This window comes from Bombina bombina, chromosome 1 (genome assembly GCF_027579735.1).
Source record: "Bombina bombina isolate aBomBom1 chromosome 1, aBomBom1.pri, whole genome shotgun sequence".
Taxonomy (NCBI): Eukaryota; Metazoa; Chordata; class Amphibia; order Anura; family Bombinatoridae; genus Bombina; species Bombina bombina.
The window spans coordinates 1294400477-1294418607 of NC_069499.1; the positions used below are offsets into that span (position 1 = coordinate 1294400477).

An 18131-nucleotide genomic window follows, 5' to 3' on the forward strand; every position below is an offset into this window, starting at 1 on the left:
CTTACTTTCGGCTAGATTACGAGTTTTGCATTATGAGTGAAAAAGCCTCATAACGCTGCTTTTTCACTACCGCTGCTATTACGAGTCTTGTAGGTACAACTGTACCGCACACTTTTTTGGCCATCACGCAACGCAACTACCGCACTTTTTAAAAAGTCCTTTTTCAATGGTACTTCCACAGCGCCGTTATTACGAGTTTGCCTGTCCAGCCAAAAAGTGAGCTGTACAGCCCATAACTACAAGATCTGTACCGCCACCTGAAAGTCAGTAGTTATGAGTTTTACGTTACAAAGCTGTATCATAAAACTCATAACTAAAGTGTTACAAAGTACACTAACACCCATAAACTACCTATTAACCCCTAAACCGAGCTCCTCCCGCATCGCAAACACTAAAATAAAATTATTAACCCCTAATCTGCCGCTCCGGTCATCGCCACCACTATAATAAACATATTAACCCCTAAATACTAAATAACTAGATAATTCCTATTTAAGACTAAATGCTTACCTGTAAAATAAACCCTAAACTAGCTACAATATAACTAATAGTTACATTGTAGTTATCTTAGTTTTTATTTTTATTTTACAGGTAAGTTTGTATTAATTTTAACTAGGTAGAATAATTAGTAAATAGTTAATAACTATTTACTAGCTACCAAGTTAAAATAAATAATTACCTGTAAAATAAAACCTAACCTGTCTTACACTAAAATTAAATAAATTAAATTAACAAAATACATTTATCTAAATTACAGAAAATAATAAACACTAAATTACACAAAATAAAAAAGAAATGATCAAATATTTAAACTAATTACACCTAATCTAATAGCCCAATCAAAATAAAAAAGCCCCCCCCCCTCCCCAATAAAAAAAAATCCTAGCCTACAATAAACTGCCAATGGCCCTTAAAAGGGCCTTTTGTGGGGCATTGCCCCAAAGAAATCAGCTCTTTTACCTGTAATAAAAAAATACAAACAACTACCCAACTGTAAAACCAACCACCCACCCACACAACCAACCCCCCCAAAAAAACTACCTAAAAAACCTAAGCTCCCCATTGCCCTGAAAAGGGCATTTGGATGGGTATTGCCCTTAAAAGGGAATTTAGCTATTTTACATTGCCCAAAGTCCCTAATCCAAAAATTAAACCCACCCAATAAACCCTTAAAAAAAAAAAAACGCTAACCCCCGAATATCCACTTACAGTTTTTGAAGACCGGACATCCACCCTCAACAAAGCCAGGCGGGCAGAAGTCTTCAGACGGCATCTTCTATCTTCATCCTTCCGACGTGGAGCGGCTCCATCTTCAAGACATCCAGTGCGGAGCATCCTCTTCTTTCGATTCCTCTTGAAGAATGAAGGTTCTTTTAAATGACGTCATCCAAGATTGCGTCCCTTGAATTTCCGATTGGCTGATAGAATTCTATCAGCCAATCGGAATTAAAGGGTAAAAAATCCTATTGGCTGATGCAATCGGCCAATAGGATTGAGCTTGCATTCTATTGGCTGTTCCAATCAGCCAATAGAATGCAAGCTCAATCCTATTGGCTGATTGCATCACCCAATAGGATTGAAGCTCAATCCTATTGGCTGATTGCATCAGCCAATAGGATTTTTTACCCTTTAATTCCGATTGGCTGATAGAATTCTATCAGCCAATCGGAATTCAAGGGACGCCATCCTGGATGACGTCATTTAAAGGAACCTTCATTCTTCAAGAGGAATCGAAAGAAGAGGAATCGAAAGAAGAGGATGCTCCGCGTCGGATGTCTTGAAGATGGAGCCGCTCCACGTCGGAAGTATGAAGATAGAAGATGCCGTCTTGATGAAGACTTCTTGCCGCTTGGATAAAGACTTCTCCCAGCTTCGTTGAGGACTTCTTGCCGCTTGGATGAAGACTTCTCCCGGCTTGATGAGGATGGATGTCCGGTCTTCAAAAACTGTAAGTGGATCTTTGGGGGTTAGTGTTAGGTTTTATTAAGGGTTTATTGGGTGGGTTTTATTTTTATATTAGGGTTTGGGCACAGAAAAAGAGCTAAATGCCCCTTAAGGGCAATGCCCATCCAAATGCCCTTTTCAGGGCAATGGGGAGCTTAGGTTTATTTAGATAGGATTTTATTTGGGGGGTTTTGTTGTGTGGGTGGTGGGTTTTACTGTTGGGGGTTGTTTGTATTTTTTTTTACAGGTAAAAGAGCTGATTTCTTTGGGGCAATGCCCCGCAAAAGGCCCTTTTAAGGGCTATTGGCAGTTTAGTGTAGGCTAGGGTTTTCTATTTTGGGGGGGCTTTTTTTTATTTTGATAGGGCTATTAGATTAGGTGTAATTAGTTTAAATATTTGATAATTTCTTTTATTTTGTGAAATTTAGTGTTTTTTTTTGTAATTTAGTTAATTGTATTTAATGCAATTTATTTAATTTTAGTGTAATGTTAGGTTTTAGTGTAAGGTAGCTTAGGTTTTATTTCACAGGTAAGTTTGTATTTATTTTAACTAGGTTGCTAGTAAGTAGTTAATAACTATTTACTAACTAGTCTACCTAGTTAAAATAAATACAAAGTATAGGTAAGTATTTAGTTTTGAATAGGAATTATTTAGTTAATGATAGTTATTTTTATTTAGATTTATTTTAATTATATTAAAGTTAGGGGTGTTAGGGCTAGACTTAGGTTTAGGGGTTAATATATTTATTTAGTGTTAGTGATGTGGGAGGCCAGAGGTTTAGGGGTTAATAACTTTAGTATAGTGGCGGCGGCAGATTAGGGGTGTTTAGACTTGGGGTTTATGTTAGAGTGTTAGGTGTAAACATAAATTTTCTTTCCCCATAGGAATCAATGGGGCTGCGTTACGGAGCTTTACGCTCCTTTATTGCAGGTGTTAGGCTTTTTTTTAGATGGCTCTCCCCATTAATGTCCATGGGGAAATCGTGCACGAGCACTTAAAACCAACTCAAAGCAGCGCTGGTATTTGTGTGCGGTATGGAGCTCAACGCTGCCCTATTGCCTGCTAATGCCGGGATTTTGCAAACATGTAATAGCAGCGTTATTAAAGGTGAGCGGTGGAAATAACTTGCCAGTTATTACCGAGCCGCTCATAACGCAAAATTCGTAATCTGGCCGACAGTTTCCTAACATATTGCTGCCCTAAGTGTAGAAAGCCAGAGTTGGTTACTCTGTTCTTTCTTTTTTGCACAGGTCCCCTGTAAGGAGTTTGTGTCCTTTCACGCCTTGTGAGCTGTCTTCCTGCCAGACAACTAGACTGCAGGTAAGTGCTTTTTTGTCTTCTAGGTATTGGAGACTTTGCACTTTTTTAAAGATTCGTTGTTTATTTGCTGCAGTTTTATTTATGTGATTTAGTAATCATTTAAATAGGATTTGATAGGCAGTATGCAGGCACTATGTGATTTGGGATTTACAAGTTAGGACCGGGTGCTGCTAAACTTTTAAATTTTTGGCAAATGTTTGTTTGTGTAGTAACAGTTGTTGTCTTTATCAAATTGTGCGCCTTTTTCCTTGTCTGCGCTTTTCCGGATGTGCTGGTCATGTGATCCTTGTGTTTTAGTTATATGGAACGGATCGTAGTCTCTGTGTTGTTGCTGCAGTCTGTCTCAGTGTATGTTTAGCTAGAACGCTACAATGTAAAGAAAAATTATTGCCTTTATGAGCCTAATGTCTCTCAGGATGATGCTGTTCAGGCAATGTCGCAGCCTTCTCCTCAAACGTCCCAAGCCTCTATGGCGTCACATGCATTGCCCTGCGGTTCCTCTCAACCTCCTGGTAGGGTATAATTTGCCTGCAGATTTCACTGCACTGATATCTTCTAACACTTAATAGATTATAAAGTACATGCTTCAGCTTCTATACAGGTTGATCTTCCTTATAATTCTACGGAGGATGTTACCTCAGTTCCTTCTGAAGGTGAAATCTCTGATTCTGACAGTGTTAGTCTTTTGTCTGAGGTAGAAGAAGTAAGCTTTAGGTTTAAACTTGAACACCTTCATGTTTTATTAAAGGAGGTTTTGGCTACTTAGGATGATTCTAATTCTCTTGTTGTAGGTAACTCTAAGAAATCTAGTAAGTTTAATAGATTCTATGATGTCTCTTCCTCTACGAAAGGCTTTTCTGTTCCAGATCGTGTGATGGAGATTATTGCACAGGAAGGGGAAAAACCAGGGATTCCGTTATCCCCGTCTTCAGTTTTTAAGAAGATGTTTCCTATTGCTGAATCCATTAAGGATTCTTGGCACATGGTGCCTAAAGTAGAAGGGACTATTTCTTCTCTGGCTAAGAGAACTACGATCCCTATAGAAGATAGTTGCTATTTTAAGGATCCGATGGATAAGAAGCTGGAGGTATATTTGAAGAAGATGTATGTGCATCTTCAATGGCAACCTGCAGTTTTTATTGCCACAGTGACATGTGCAGCATCTTATTGGTGCAATGCTTTATCTGAATCATTTTTAGAGGAGATTTCCTTGGAGGAAATTCAGGATAGGATTAAAGCTCTTAGGCTAGCCAATTCTTTTATTTCGGATGCTAATATGCAAGTTATTACATTGGGGACCAAGCTGTCTGGTTTCTCTGTCTTGGCTTGCAGGGCTTTGTGGATTAAGTCTTGGTCAGCTGATGTTTCCTCCAAGTTTATGCTTTTAGTGCTTCCTTACAAGGGTAAGACTTTGTTTGGGCCTGGACTGGCAGAAATAATTTCTGATTTTATGGGTGGAAAAGGATCTTTTCTACCACAAGACAAGAAGATTAGATTTAAGGGACGTCAAAGTAATTTTCGTTCCTTTCGTAATTTCAAAGGTCAAAAGCCTTCCTCCTCTGCTCCCAAACAGGAACAAACCAAGTCCTCTTGGAGACCCAGTCAGTCCTGGAGCAAGGGGAAGCAATCTAAGAAACCCTCAGCTGAGTCTAAGTCAGCATAATAGGTCGGCCCTCTGTGCGGAGTCGGATCAAGTGGGGGGCAGACTTTCCCTGTTTTATAGGGAGTGGTTACGAGATGTCACAGATCCTTGGCCTGTGGGCATTGTTTCTCAGGGTTACAAGATAGAATTCAATTTTCTCCCTCCCAGGGGCAGGTTTCACCTCTCAAGGTTGTCTGCAAATCATGTAAAAAGAGAGGCATTCTTGAACTGCATTCAGGATCTTTTTTCTCTGGGAGTGATTGTTCCAGTTCCAGTAAAGGAACAGGGTCTAGGATTCTATTCAAATCTGTTTGTAGTTCCCAAGAAAGAAGGAACTTTTTGTCTCATTTTAGACCTAAAGGGTCTCAACAGGTTTCTCAGGGTACCGTCCTTCAAAATGGAGACCATTCGGTCCATTCTTCCTTTGGTTCAGCAAGGTCAGTTCATGACTACCATAGACCTGAAGGACGCTTATCTTCATGTTCCTATTCACAGGGATCATCACAAATTTCTGAGATTCGCTTTTCTAGACAAACACTTTCAGTTTGTGGCTCTTCCGCTTGGCCTTGCCACAGCTCTCAGGATTTTCTCAAAGGTTCTGGGGGCTCTTATGGCAGTGATCAGGTCTCGGTCGGGGAATTGCAGTGGCACTTTACTTAGACAATATTCTGGTTCAGGCACCATCTTTTCAACTAGCAAGCTCCCATACAGAGATCTTGTTATCTTTTCTACGTTCCAACGGATGGAAAGTGAATCTGGGAAAGAGTTCCCTTGTTCTAGCTACAAGGGTTGTGTTCTTAGGGACTATAATAGATTCCCTATCTATCAAGATTTTTCTGACAAGTGTCAGGAAATCCAAAATTCTCTCTGCTTGCTTCTCTCTTCAGTCTACTGTTCGGCCATCTGTAGCCCAATGTATGAAAGTAATTGATTTGATGGTTGCTTCCATGGACATCATTCCCTTTTCTTGATTCCATTTGAGAGCTCTGCAACTATGCATGCTCAAACAATGGAATGGAAACCATTTGGATCTGTCCCATAGGATAGATCTAGACGTGTTAACAAAAGACTCTCTTCCGTGGTGGTTTTCTCAGGACACATGCTTCTGGAGACCTTCTTGGGTGATCGTGACCACAGATGCCAACCTTCTAGGCTGGGGAGCAGTCTGGGACGTGTTAAAGGCGAAGGGATTATGGACTCGGGAGGAGTCTGCTCTCCCCATAAACATCCTGGAGTTGACAGTGATTTACAATTCTCTTGATAACTTGGCCTCAGTTGGCTTTAGCCCGATTTTATCAGATTTCAGTCTGACAATATAACTTCTGTGGCATACATCAACCACCAGGGAGGAACTCAGAGTTCCTTAGCCATGAGGGACGTGGCTCACATTTTTCAGTGGGCAGAAGTTCACAATTGTTGTCTGCAATCTGCAATCCACATTTCAGGAGTGGACAATTGGGAAGCGGATTTTTTGAGCAGACAGACATTTCATCCCGGAGTGTGGGCTCTCCATCCAGAGGTGTTCTCCAGGTTAACCCTCAAGTGGGGGGGGTGCCGGAGTTTCATCTGATGGCGTCTTGGCAGAACGCCAAGCTTCCAAGGTACGGTTCAAGGTCAAGAGAACCACAGGCAGCTCTGATAGATGTTCTGGTGGTGCCTTGGTGGTTCGGTCTAGTTTATCTGTTTCCTCCGTTTGCTCTTCTTCCACGAGTCATTGCTCGTATCAAACAGGAGAGAGTGTTGGTAATTCTAATGGCCTCGCAGGATCTGGTATGCAGACCTAGTAAACGTCATCTCTTCCTCCTTGGAGGCTGCCTCTGAGGAAAAAACCTTCTAACTCAGGGCCCTTTCTTCCATCCAAATCTCATTTCTCTGAAACTGACTGCTTGGAGATTGAGCGCTTAGTTTGGTCTATACGTGGTTTTTCTGAATTGGTCATTGAGACCATGATTCAAGCTTGCAAGCCTGTTACTCGGAAAATTTACCACAAGGTATAGCATAAATACCTTAATTGGTGTGAATCTAAGGGCTACTCTTTGAGTAGGGTTAGGATTCCTAGAATGTTGTCTTTTCTCCAGGAAGCTTTGGAGAAGGGGTTGTCAGTCAGTACTCTGCAAGGTCAGATTTCTGCTTTATCTATTCTGTTACATAAGCGTTTGGCAGTCGTGCCAGATGTTCAATCTTTTTGTCAGGCCTTGGTCAGAATCAACCCTGTGTTTAAGTCGGTTACTCCTCCTTGGAGTCTTAACCTTGTTCTTAAGGTTTGGTTTTGCAGCAGGCTCCGTTTGAGCCAATGCATTCCATAGATATTAAATTGTTATCTTGGAAGGTTTTGTGTCTTGTTGCTATTTCTTCTGCGAGGAGATTTTCGGAACTTGCAGTATGATTTTACTTACCTTATCTTTCATGAGGATAAGGTGGTCCTACGTAATAGGTTGGGTTTTCTTCCTATGGTGGTTTCGGTTAGGAATATTAATCAGGATATTGTTGTTCCTTCTCTCTGTCCCAATCTTTCTTCTCATAAGGAGCGTCTGTTGCACAACTTGTATGTAGTGCATGCTTTAACATTCTACTTACAGGCAACTAAAGGATTTTCGCCAGTCTTTTGCCCTTTTTGTTTGTTTCTCTGGAAAGCGTAAGGGTCAGAAGGCTACTGCTACTTCTCCTTCCTTTTGGTTGAGAAGTATGATTCATTCTGCTTATGAGACTGCTGGACAGCAGCCTCCTGAGAGAGTTACAGCTTATTCCACTAGGGCTGTCTCGTCTTCTTGGGTTTTTAAAAATGAAGCTTCTGTGGAACAGATTTGCAAGGCTGCAACATGGTCCTCTCTACACACTTTTTCAAAATTTTATAAATTGGATACTTTTGCCTCAGCTGAGGCTTCTTTTGGGAGGAAGGTTCTTCAATCGGTGGTGCCTTCTGTTTAGGTTCACCTGTCTTTTTCCCTCCCTAGTCATCTGTGTCCTCTAGCTTGGGTTTTGGTTCCCACTAGTAATTGATGACGTTGTGGACTCGCCATAACTTAGGAAAGAAAACATAATTTATGCTTACCTGATTAATGTATTTATTTCCGGATATGGTGAGTCCACGATCCCACCCTTTTATTTAAGACAGTTATTTTTTACTAAACCTCAGGCACCTCTACACCTTTGTATTATTCCTTTTTCCATTTCCCTTCGGTCGAATGACTGGGGATTATGGGAAGGGGAGTGGTATTTAACAGCTTTGCTGTGGTTCTCTTTGCCGCCTCCTGCTGGACAGGAGAGATATTCCCACTAGTAATTGATGATGTCGTGGACTCACCATATCCGGAAAGAAAGAAATTTATCAGGTAAGCATAAATTATGTTTTTAGTGATGATAAATCCTAGCGTTTGATAAACGCTCGGATTTACCATCACTTTAATAGAAACCATTGCAATATTTATTATTCATCATTTTGAACCTTTTTATTTGTATTTTTTTAAACTTTATTTGTACAGTGTCCATTACCTCCTGTCACAGCCTTATAAGGAGGCTAGAGCCTCTACAGGAAGGGTAATCTAGTTTGATGTCATAACACTTCTAGAATAACAGCTGATTTACTATTAAGTGAGTACTAGATAAACAGGGAGTCAGATTTGCCCATGCCTCAGATAAGGCAGAATGCAACCAACATGTCAGCTCTCTTATCTCCCCAAGAGTAGTGGCTACACTGAGAATTTCTAAGTGCTGACTTTGCAAAGAAAACAAGTACATTGTTTGCTGTTTTTTTCATGTTTCTTTTTAGGTTTACTTTTTTATTAACTAAAGGTGAACTATTTAATATTCTTTTAAATCCACAATTTCAGAAATCTATATATCTTGACTCATATTCTAGCTAATACTCACAAACATCCCATCCCTAATTATCCACCCTAAAATGGGTATTTATTACAAAGGAGCTAGACACCTTTAGTTAAAATTCTCTCCATTCCTCATAGAGGGTGAATGGTTTCATCTGGTGAGTTTTAGCTAGGGTATTAAAGGGACAGGAAACCCAAAAATGTTATTTCTTGATTCGGATAGAACATAGAAGTTTAATCAACTTTCCAATTTACTTCTTTCAACAAATGTGCTTCATTCTCTTGTTATCCTTTGCAAAAGAAACATTGGCAGCTAGCTGAACACATTGAGTTAGCCAATCACAAGAGACAAATGTGTGCAGGCACCAATCAGCAGCTAGCTCCCACTAGTGTAGGATATTTGCATATTCTTTAGAAGGGAATTTAAGTGTCTTAAAACATGCTCTATCTGAATTAAGCAACTATAATATATATATATTTTTTTTATTTTTTTTTTAAAGGAGGCTTAATGATAGTTCAATTGTCACTCCATTTTCGAGAGATGACCGGGGTTATACACCACTTCATATCGCTGCTATTTGTGGTAAGACAAATACATAAACATTTTCTACATTTTTTTGGTTACTTTATTGGTATTGTGTTTGTATTCTACACTTCTGTTGATGTCTTGGTGTCCACATCTTGACTTGTAGAAAAAGGATATATTAAAAAAGCAAAAACAATTTAGCAGTATCCTTGCTGTTTTAAACTTGCATAATAAAATGAAATCATTATTTTACGGTGTCCCCAGTTCAGTTTATTGTTACTAAAATAATAATCAGTCCTTTTCTATCTCTTATCTGCAAACTTGATGGAAATAGGTTCTTCTCTAACCAGTAAATACAGTAGATTTGCATGATCAACAAATGCACAATAAAAAGACAATGCAATAGCACTTCGTCTGAACTTCAAATAAGTAATAGATTTATTTTTTTCTGACAAATTTCAAAGTTATGTTTCTTTCCACTCCTCCTGTATCATGTGACAGTCATCAGCCAATCACAAATGCCTATACAGATATACTGAGAATTTTTGCACATGCTCAGTAGGAGCTGGTGACTCAAAAAGTGTAAATATGAAAAGACTGCACATATTGTTAATAAAAGTAAATTGGAAAGTTGTTTAAAATTGCATGCTCTATCTGAATCATGAAAGTTTAATTTTGACTTGAGTGTCCCTTTAAAATGTTCACATTATTTGTGTTTTGTTAAGACTTTTATTGCATCTTCTTTGTTTTGTTCTAGGGCAAGCTCAGTTTATTGATCTATTGGTATCCAAAGGGGCTGCAGTGAATGCTACTGATTACCATGGATCAACACCACTTCATCTTTCATGCCAAAAAGGCTACCAGACAATAACAGTAAGATGTTTTCATAGAGGCAGAAAGTAATGATACCAAGAGTATATGCCTAAATCTGATCATATATGTATTCAGCGTCCCCGTCTTTTCACTGATCTTTTACCATCTTTTAACTACACCCTCACTAAATGTTACCACTTAATTGCATAGGTAGACCTACCCTGTATATAGTGCTTTTTGCCTGATGAATTAAGACCTGTAACCTGAAGAATACAAGATATACCCTGTTATTTTGTTCTTCAGTTTTGCTTTACAACTGGAATATGGATAAAAATATTACACTCATTATAGGCCCATAATATTGTGTATCTGCATCATTTAGCACAGCAAAAACTGTGTGGGTAAAATAAACTAAGTAAAGAATAATGAGGTAAATTTGACTAACTTATTGATTTGTACAAGCACAATTGGGCTAAAAGAGGCTGCTCCCAGTATAAAGTTTTATGGAAATTACTACCTATACATTCTATAGGTGTGGCTGCTATATTATAACTTAGGTTATCCACAATGATGAAACTAATGTCTTGTAGGGCTACAAAATTACCACTTGAACATTTTCAATTCATAAACATTTGTACCTGCCCTTGTCACAGCTATGAGTTGCAATATTAGCTCTATTATAATTAAAGGGGCAGCATTTATTGCATAAACATTCACTTGCCAGCTCAATCCACTGTAAGAATACAGACATCACAAAAACTCCTTCAAAAACTTTGAGAATAAACAAAAACCTTCCTAAATAAAACCATCTACTCTAACTAAAAACAATTAAAGAGACATTAAAAATAAAAAATAAAAACAACACAACTCATTATCTTTTAAAAAGAGAGACACGAAAAGGAGACTATGTACTTTTACAAGGTTCCTAGTGTCTTTTTAAACTCCACGTGCTAAGGTGTATGTGTAAGATGACAAACACGGCCCCTAGAATGTGCCAGGACACCCACAGCTAGTCATGGGAGACACCTTTCATTCTATTTAATGAGACTCATTTACCAAAATAAAAAAGATGTGAATATTTTACAATGACAAACATTTACGTGTACTCTTGAGGTAATAATTGTAATTAATAAAAATTGCTAGTGGTTGGCATTGGATGTGTTTTACATTATGTATTGGGCACATCACACAACTATAGAAGCATTTCAAACACGATTTTGCCTTTACAACAAGTACCCTCGGCAACCTCCTGAGGATCTGGGAATCTAGGCTAATATGCATGCGTACATATCACTTAAATTGTTACTATAAGAACTTGTGTTGTGTGTGCATGGGCGGATCATTAAAAAAATAATTTGCATAACATCTGTAATTGGACACTGAATAATTGATTTTATGGGGGTAGAGTAATTAAGAGATGTGAGCAACAACATAATATTAAAGGGATATTAAACCCAATCAATGTCTTTTGTGATTCAGACAATTTTAAAAAAAGGTTCCAATTTACTTTTATTACATTTTCTTTGTTCCCATGGTATTCTTTGTTCATGAGATACCTAGGTAGGTGTCTGGAGCACTACATGGCAGGGAATAGTGCTGCCCTCTAGTGCTCTTGCAAATGGATAACATTCTTGCAAAACTACTGTCAAATAGTGCTCCAGACACGTGCACACTCCTGAGCTTACTTCATGGCTTTCAAACAAACAAACCAAGAGAATGAGGAAAAGTTGATAATAGAAGTAAATTAGAAAGTTTTTTTAAACTGCATGTGCCAGCTGAATAATGGAAGAAATAAATTGGGGTTCATGTCAGAATAATTTGATTAAGGATGCATTTTTACAGTGGATTGAGCTTGCAAGTGAATGTTTATGAGATAAATGCTGCCCCTTTAATTATAATAGAGCTGATATTGCAACTGATAGCTGTGACAAGGGCAGGTACAAATGTTTATGAATTGGAAATGTTCAAGTGGTGATGTTGTAGCTATTTTTCTCTTGTTAAGTGTATCCAGTCCACGGATCATCCATTACTTGTGGGATATTCTCCTTCCCAACAGGAAGTTGCAAGAGGATCACCCACAGCAGAGCTGCTATATAGCTCCTCCCCTCACTGCCATATCCAGTCATTCTCTTGCAACTCTCAATTAAGATGGAGGTCGTAAGAGGACTGTGGTGTTTTATACTTAGTTTATTTCTTCAATCAAAAGTTTGTTATTTTTAAATGGTACCGGAGTGTACTGTTTATCTTAGGCAGTATTTAGAAGAAGAATCTGCCTGCGTTTTCTATGATCTTAGCAGAAGTAACTAAGATCCTTTGCTGTTCTCACATATTCTGAGGAGTGAGGTAACTTCAGAGGGGGAATAGCGTGCAGATTTTCCTGTAATAAGGTATGTGCAGTTAAAATATTTTTCTAGGGATGGAATTTGCTAGAAAATACTGCTGATACCGAAGTAATGTAAGTAAAGCCTTAAATGCAGTGATAGCTACTGGTATCAGGCTTATTAATAGAGATACATACTCTTATAAAAGTGTATTTTAAAACGTTTGCTGGCATGTTTAATCGTTTTTTACATATGTTTGGTGATAAAACTTATTGGGGCCTAGTTTTTTCCACATGGCTGGCTTGAATTTTGCCTAGAAATAGTTCCCTGAGGCTTTCCACTGTTGTAATATGAGTGGGAGGGGCCTATGTTGGCTTTTTTTGCACAGCAAAAATTACAGACACAGACATCCAGCTTCTTCCTGCATGATCCAGGACTTCTGTGAAGGGCTCAAAAGGCTTCAAAAGTCATATTGAGGGAGGTAAAAAGCCACAGTAGAGCTGTGGCAGTTGTGACTGTTTAAAAAACGTTTTTGTCATTTGTTATTCCGTTTTTGGTATTAAGGGGTTAATCATCCATTTGCAAGTGGGTGCAATGCTCTGCTAACTTATTACATACACTGTAAAAATTTCGTTAGTGTAACTGCATTTTTTCACTGTTATTTAAAAATTTTGGAAAATTTGTGTTTCTTAAAGGCGCAGTAACGTTTTTTATATTGCTTGTAAACTTGTTTTAAAGTGTTTTCCAAGCTTGCTAGTCTCATTGCTAGTCTGTTTAAACATGTCTGACACAGAGGAACCTACTTGTTCATTATGTTTGAAAGCCATGGTGGAGCCCCATAGGAGAATGTGTACTAAATGTATTGATTTCACCTTAAACAGTAAAGATCAGTCTTTATCTATAAAAGAATTATCACCAGAGGGTTCTGTCGAGGGGGAAGTTATGCCGACTAACTCTCCCCACGTGTCAGACCCTTCGCCTCCCGCTCAGGGGACGCACGCTAATATGGCGCCAATTACATCAGGGACGCCCATAGCGATTACCTTGCAGGACATGGCTGCAATCATGAATAATACCCTGTCAGAGGTATTATCTAGATTGCCTGAATTAAGAGGCAAGCGCGATAGCTCTGGGGTTAGGAGAGATACAGAGCGCGCAAATGCTGTTAGAGCCATGTCTGATACTGCGTCACAGTATGCAGAACATGAGGACGGAGAGCTTCAGTCTGTGGGTGACATCTCTGACTCGGGGAAACCTGATTCAGAGATTTCTAATTTTAAATTTAAGCTTGAGAACCTCTGTGTATTGCTTGGGGAGGTATTAGCTGCTCTGAATGACTGTAACACAGTTGCAATTCCAGAGAAATTGTGTAGGCTGGATAGATACTATGCAGTGCCGGTGTGTACTGACTTTTTTCCTATACCTAAAAGGCTTACAGAAATTATTAGCAAGGAGTGGGATAGACCCGGTGTGCCCTTTTTCCCCACCTCCTATATTTAGAAAAATGTTTCCAATAGATGCCACTACACGGGACTTATGGCAGACGGTCCCTAAGGTGGAGGGAGCAGTTTCTACTTTAGCAAAGCGTACCACTATCCCGGTTGAGGACAGTTGTGCTTTTTCAGATCCAATGGATAAAAAAATTGGAGGGTTACCTTAAGAAAATGTTTATTCAACAAGGTTTTATTTTACAGCCCCTTGCATGCATTGCGCCTGTCACTGCTGCGGCGGCATTCTGGTTTGAGGCCCTGGAAGAGGCCATCCAGACAGCTCTATTGAACGAAATTATTGACAAGCTTAGAAAGCTTAAGCTAGCTAACTCATTTGTTTCTGATGCCATTGTTCATTTGACTAAACTAACGGCTAAGAATTCCGGATTCGCCATCCAGGCGCGTAGGGCGCTATGGCTTAAATCCTGGTCAGCTGACGTGACTTCAAAGTCTAAATTACTCAACATTCCTTTCAAGGGGCAGACCTTATTCGGGCCTGGCTTGAAGGAAATTATTGCTGATATTACTGGAGGCAAGGGTCATACCCTTCCCAAGGACAGGGCCAAATCAAAGGCCAAACAGTCTAATTTTCGTGCCTTTCGAAATTTCAAGGCAGGAGCAGCATCAACTTCCTCCGCTTCAAAACAAGAGGGAACTGTTGCTCATTCCAGACAGGCCTGGAAACCTAACCAGTCCTGGAACAAGGGCAAGCAGGCCAGAAAGCCTGCTGCTGCCCCCAAGACAGCATGAAGGAACGGCCCCCTATCCGGAAACGGATCTAGTGGGGGGCAGACTTTCTCTCTTCGCCCAGGCGTGGGCAAGAGATGTTCAGGATCCCTGGGCGTTGGAGATCATATCTCAGGGATATCTTCTGGACTTCAAAGCTTCTCCTCCACAAGGGATATTTCATCTTTCAAGGTTATCAGCAAACCAGATAAAGAAAGAGGCATTCCTAAGCTGTGTGCAAGACCTCCTAGTAATGGGAGTGATCCATCCAGTTCCGCAGACGGAACAAGGACAGGGATTTTATTCAAATCTGTTTGTGGTTCCCAAGAAAGAGGGAACCTTCAGACCAATCTTGGATCTAAAGATCTTAAACAAATTCCTCAGAGTTCCATCATTCAAAATGGAAACTATTCGGACCATCCTACCCATGATCCAAGCGGGTCAGTACATGACCACAGTGGACTTAAATGATGCCTACCTTCACATACCTATTCACAAAGATAATCATCGGTTCCTAAGGTTTTCCTTTCTAGACAGGCATTACCAATTTGTAGCTCTTCCCTTCGGGTTGGCCACTGCCCCGAGAATTTTTACAAAGGTTCTGGGCTCACTTCTTGTGGTTCTAAGACCGCGAGGCATAGCGGTGGCTCCGTATCTCGACGACATCCTGATACAGGCGTCAAGCTTTCAAATTGCCAAGTCTCATACAGAGATAGTTCTGGCATTTCTGAGGTCGCATGGGTGGAAAGTGAACGTGGAAAAGAGTTCTCTATCACCACTCACAAGAGTCTCCTTCCTAGGGACTCTTATAGATTCTGTAGAGATGAAAATTTACCTGACGGAGTCCAGGTTATCAAAACTTCTAAATGCTTGCCATGTCCTTCATTCCATTCCACGCCCGTCAGTGGCTCAGTGCATGGAAGTAATCGGCTTAATGGTAGCGGCAATGGACATAGTGCCATTTGCGCGCCTGCATCTCAGACCGCTGCAATTATGCATGCTAAGTCAGTGGAATGGGGATTACTCAGATTTGTCCCCTCTACTAAATCTGGATCAAGAGACCAGAGATTCTCTTCTCTGGTGGCTTTCTCTGGTCCATCTGTCCAAGGGTGACCTTTCGCAGGCCAGATTGGACGATTGTAACAACAGATGCCAGCCTTCTAGGTTGGGGCGCAGTCTGGAACTGCCTGAAGGCTCAGGGATCGTGGACTCAGGAGGAGAAACTCCTCCCAATAAATATTCTGGAGTTAAGAGCAATATTCAATGCTCTTCTAGCTTGGCCTCAGTTAGCAACACTGTGGTTCATCAGATTTCAGTCGGACAACATCACGACTGTGGCTTACATCAACCATCAAGGGGGAACCACGAGGTCCCTAGCGATGTTAGAAGTCTCAAAGATAATTCGCTGGGCAGAGTCTCACTCTTGCCACCTGTCAGCGATCCACATCCCAGGCGTAGAGAACTGGGAGGCGGATTTTCTAAGTCGTCAGACTTTTCATCCGGGGGAGTGGGAACTCCATCCGGAAGGGGTTTGCTCAACTGGTCCATCGTTGGGGCAAACCAGAACTGGATCTCATGGCGTCTCGCAGACCTAGTGGACATGTCATCTCTGCCTCTGAGGCAGGACCTTCTTATACAAGGTCCTTTCAATCATCCAAATCTAATTTCTCTGAGACTGACTGCATGGAGATTGAACGCTTGATTCTATCAAGGCGTGGCTTCTCAGAGTCAGTCATTGATACCTTAATACAGGCTCGGAAGCCTGTCACCAGGAAAATCTACCATAAGATAAGATGGCGTAAATATCTTTATTGGTGTGAATCCAAGAGTTACTCATGGAGTAAGGTTAGGATTCCTAGGATATTGTCCTTTCTCCAAGAGGCTTTGGACAAAGGCTTATCAGCTAATTCTTTAAAAGGACAGATCTCTGCTCTGTCTATTCTTTTGCACAAGCGTCTGGCAGAAGTTCCAGACGTCCAGGCATTTTGTCAGGCTTTGGTTAGGATTAAGCCTGTGTTTAAAACTGTTGCTCTCCCGTGGAGCTTAAACTTGGTTCTTAAAGTTCTTCAGGGAGTTCCGTTTGAACCCCTTCATTCCATTGATATTAAACTTTTATCTTGGAAAGTTCTGTTTTTGATGGCTATTTCCTCGGCTCGAAGAGTCTCTGAGTTATCTGCCTTACATTGTGATTCTCCTTATCTGATTTTTCATTCAGACAAGGTAGTTCTGCGTACCAAACCTGGGTTTTTACCTAAGGTGGTTTCTAACAGGAATATCAATCAAGAGATTGTTGTTCCATCATTGTGTCCTAATCCTTCTTCAAAGAAGGAACGTCTTTTGCATAATCTGGACTTAGTCCGTGCCTTGAAGTTTTACTTACAGGCTACTAAAGATTTTCGTCAAACATCTGCCCTGTTTGTCGTTTACTCTGGACAGAGGAGAGGTCAAAAAGCTTCGACAACCTCTCTCTCCTTTTGGCTTCGGAGCATAATACGCTTAGCCTATGAGACTGCTGGACAGCAGCCCCCTGAAAGGATTACAGCTCATTCTACTAGAGCTGTGGCTTCCACCTGGGCCTTTAAAAATGAGGCCTCTGTTGAACAGATTTGCAAGGCTGCGACTTGGTCTTCGCTTCACACCTTTTCAAAATTTTACAAATTTGACACTTTTGCTTCTTCGGAGGCTGTTTTTGGGAGAAAGGTTCTACAGGCAGTGGTTCCTTCCGTTTAAGTTCCTGCCTTGTCCCTCCCATCATCCGTGTACTTTAGCTTTGGCATTGGTATCCCACAAGTAATGGATGATCCGTGGACTGGATACACTTAACAAGAGAAAACATAATTTATGCTTACCTGATAAATTTATTTCTCTTGTAGTGTATCCAGTCCACGGCCCGCCCTGTCCTTTTAAGGCAGGTCTAAATTTTAATTAAACTACAGTCACCACTGCACCCTATGGTTTCTTCTTTCTAGTCTTGTTTCGGTCGAATTACTGGATATGGCAGTGAGGGGAGGAGCTATATAGCAGCTCTGCTGTGGGTGATCCTCTTGCAACTTCCTGTTGGGAAGGAGAATATCCCACAAGTAATGGATGATCCGTGGACTGGATACACAGACACGTTTATCAGGTAAGCATAAATTATGTTTTTGTTGTCTTATGTATCACTTATACACCATATACCTCTGTGATATTTTACTGTGCTTTAATACCTTTAAAATATACCTTTTTTTATTTCAGCTTCTCCTGTTGCACTATAAAAGCTGTCCAGACATACAAGACAATAATGGCAACACCCCACTTCATTTAGCCTGTACGTACGGACATGAAGATGTAAGTGTTTGGCAGATATGGGAAAATTCTATAGTCGGGTCCAAAATAAACTGCAAAATATTAACTCATAGTAACATTTGAAATGCATCTTCTTATAATTCATTGTTTATAGAAGCCCTTACCCATGTGTCTTCCAATGGAGATATTCCTTCTGACTTACATTAAATGGGAATTCGCTGGAAAATAGGAAAGAAGCT

At 40.2% G+C, this 18131-nt stretch overlaps 1 protein-coding gene across 1 annotated transcript in view; it reads left to right on the forward strand.

The window, feature by feature from the left end:
* The window catches only part of ANKRD27 (ankyrin repeat domain 27), a 393642-nt gene that overhangs the window by 255204 nt on the left and 120307 nt on the right, over positions 1 to 18131 (forward strand). The window contains exons 15-17 of the mRNA XM_053701675.1: positions 9232 to 9314; positions 10015 to 10130; positions 17842 to 17934. Of these exons, the coding sequence (XP_053557650.1) occupies positions 9232 to 9314; positions 10015 to 10130; positions 17842 to 17934 (292 nt within the window). The remainder of the gene's footprint in view (positions 1 to 9231; positions 9315 to 10014; positions 10131 to 17841; positions 17935 to 18131) is intronic.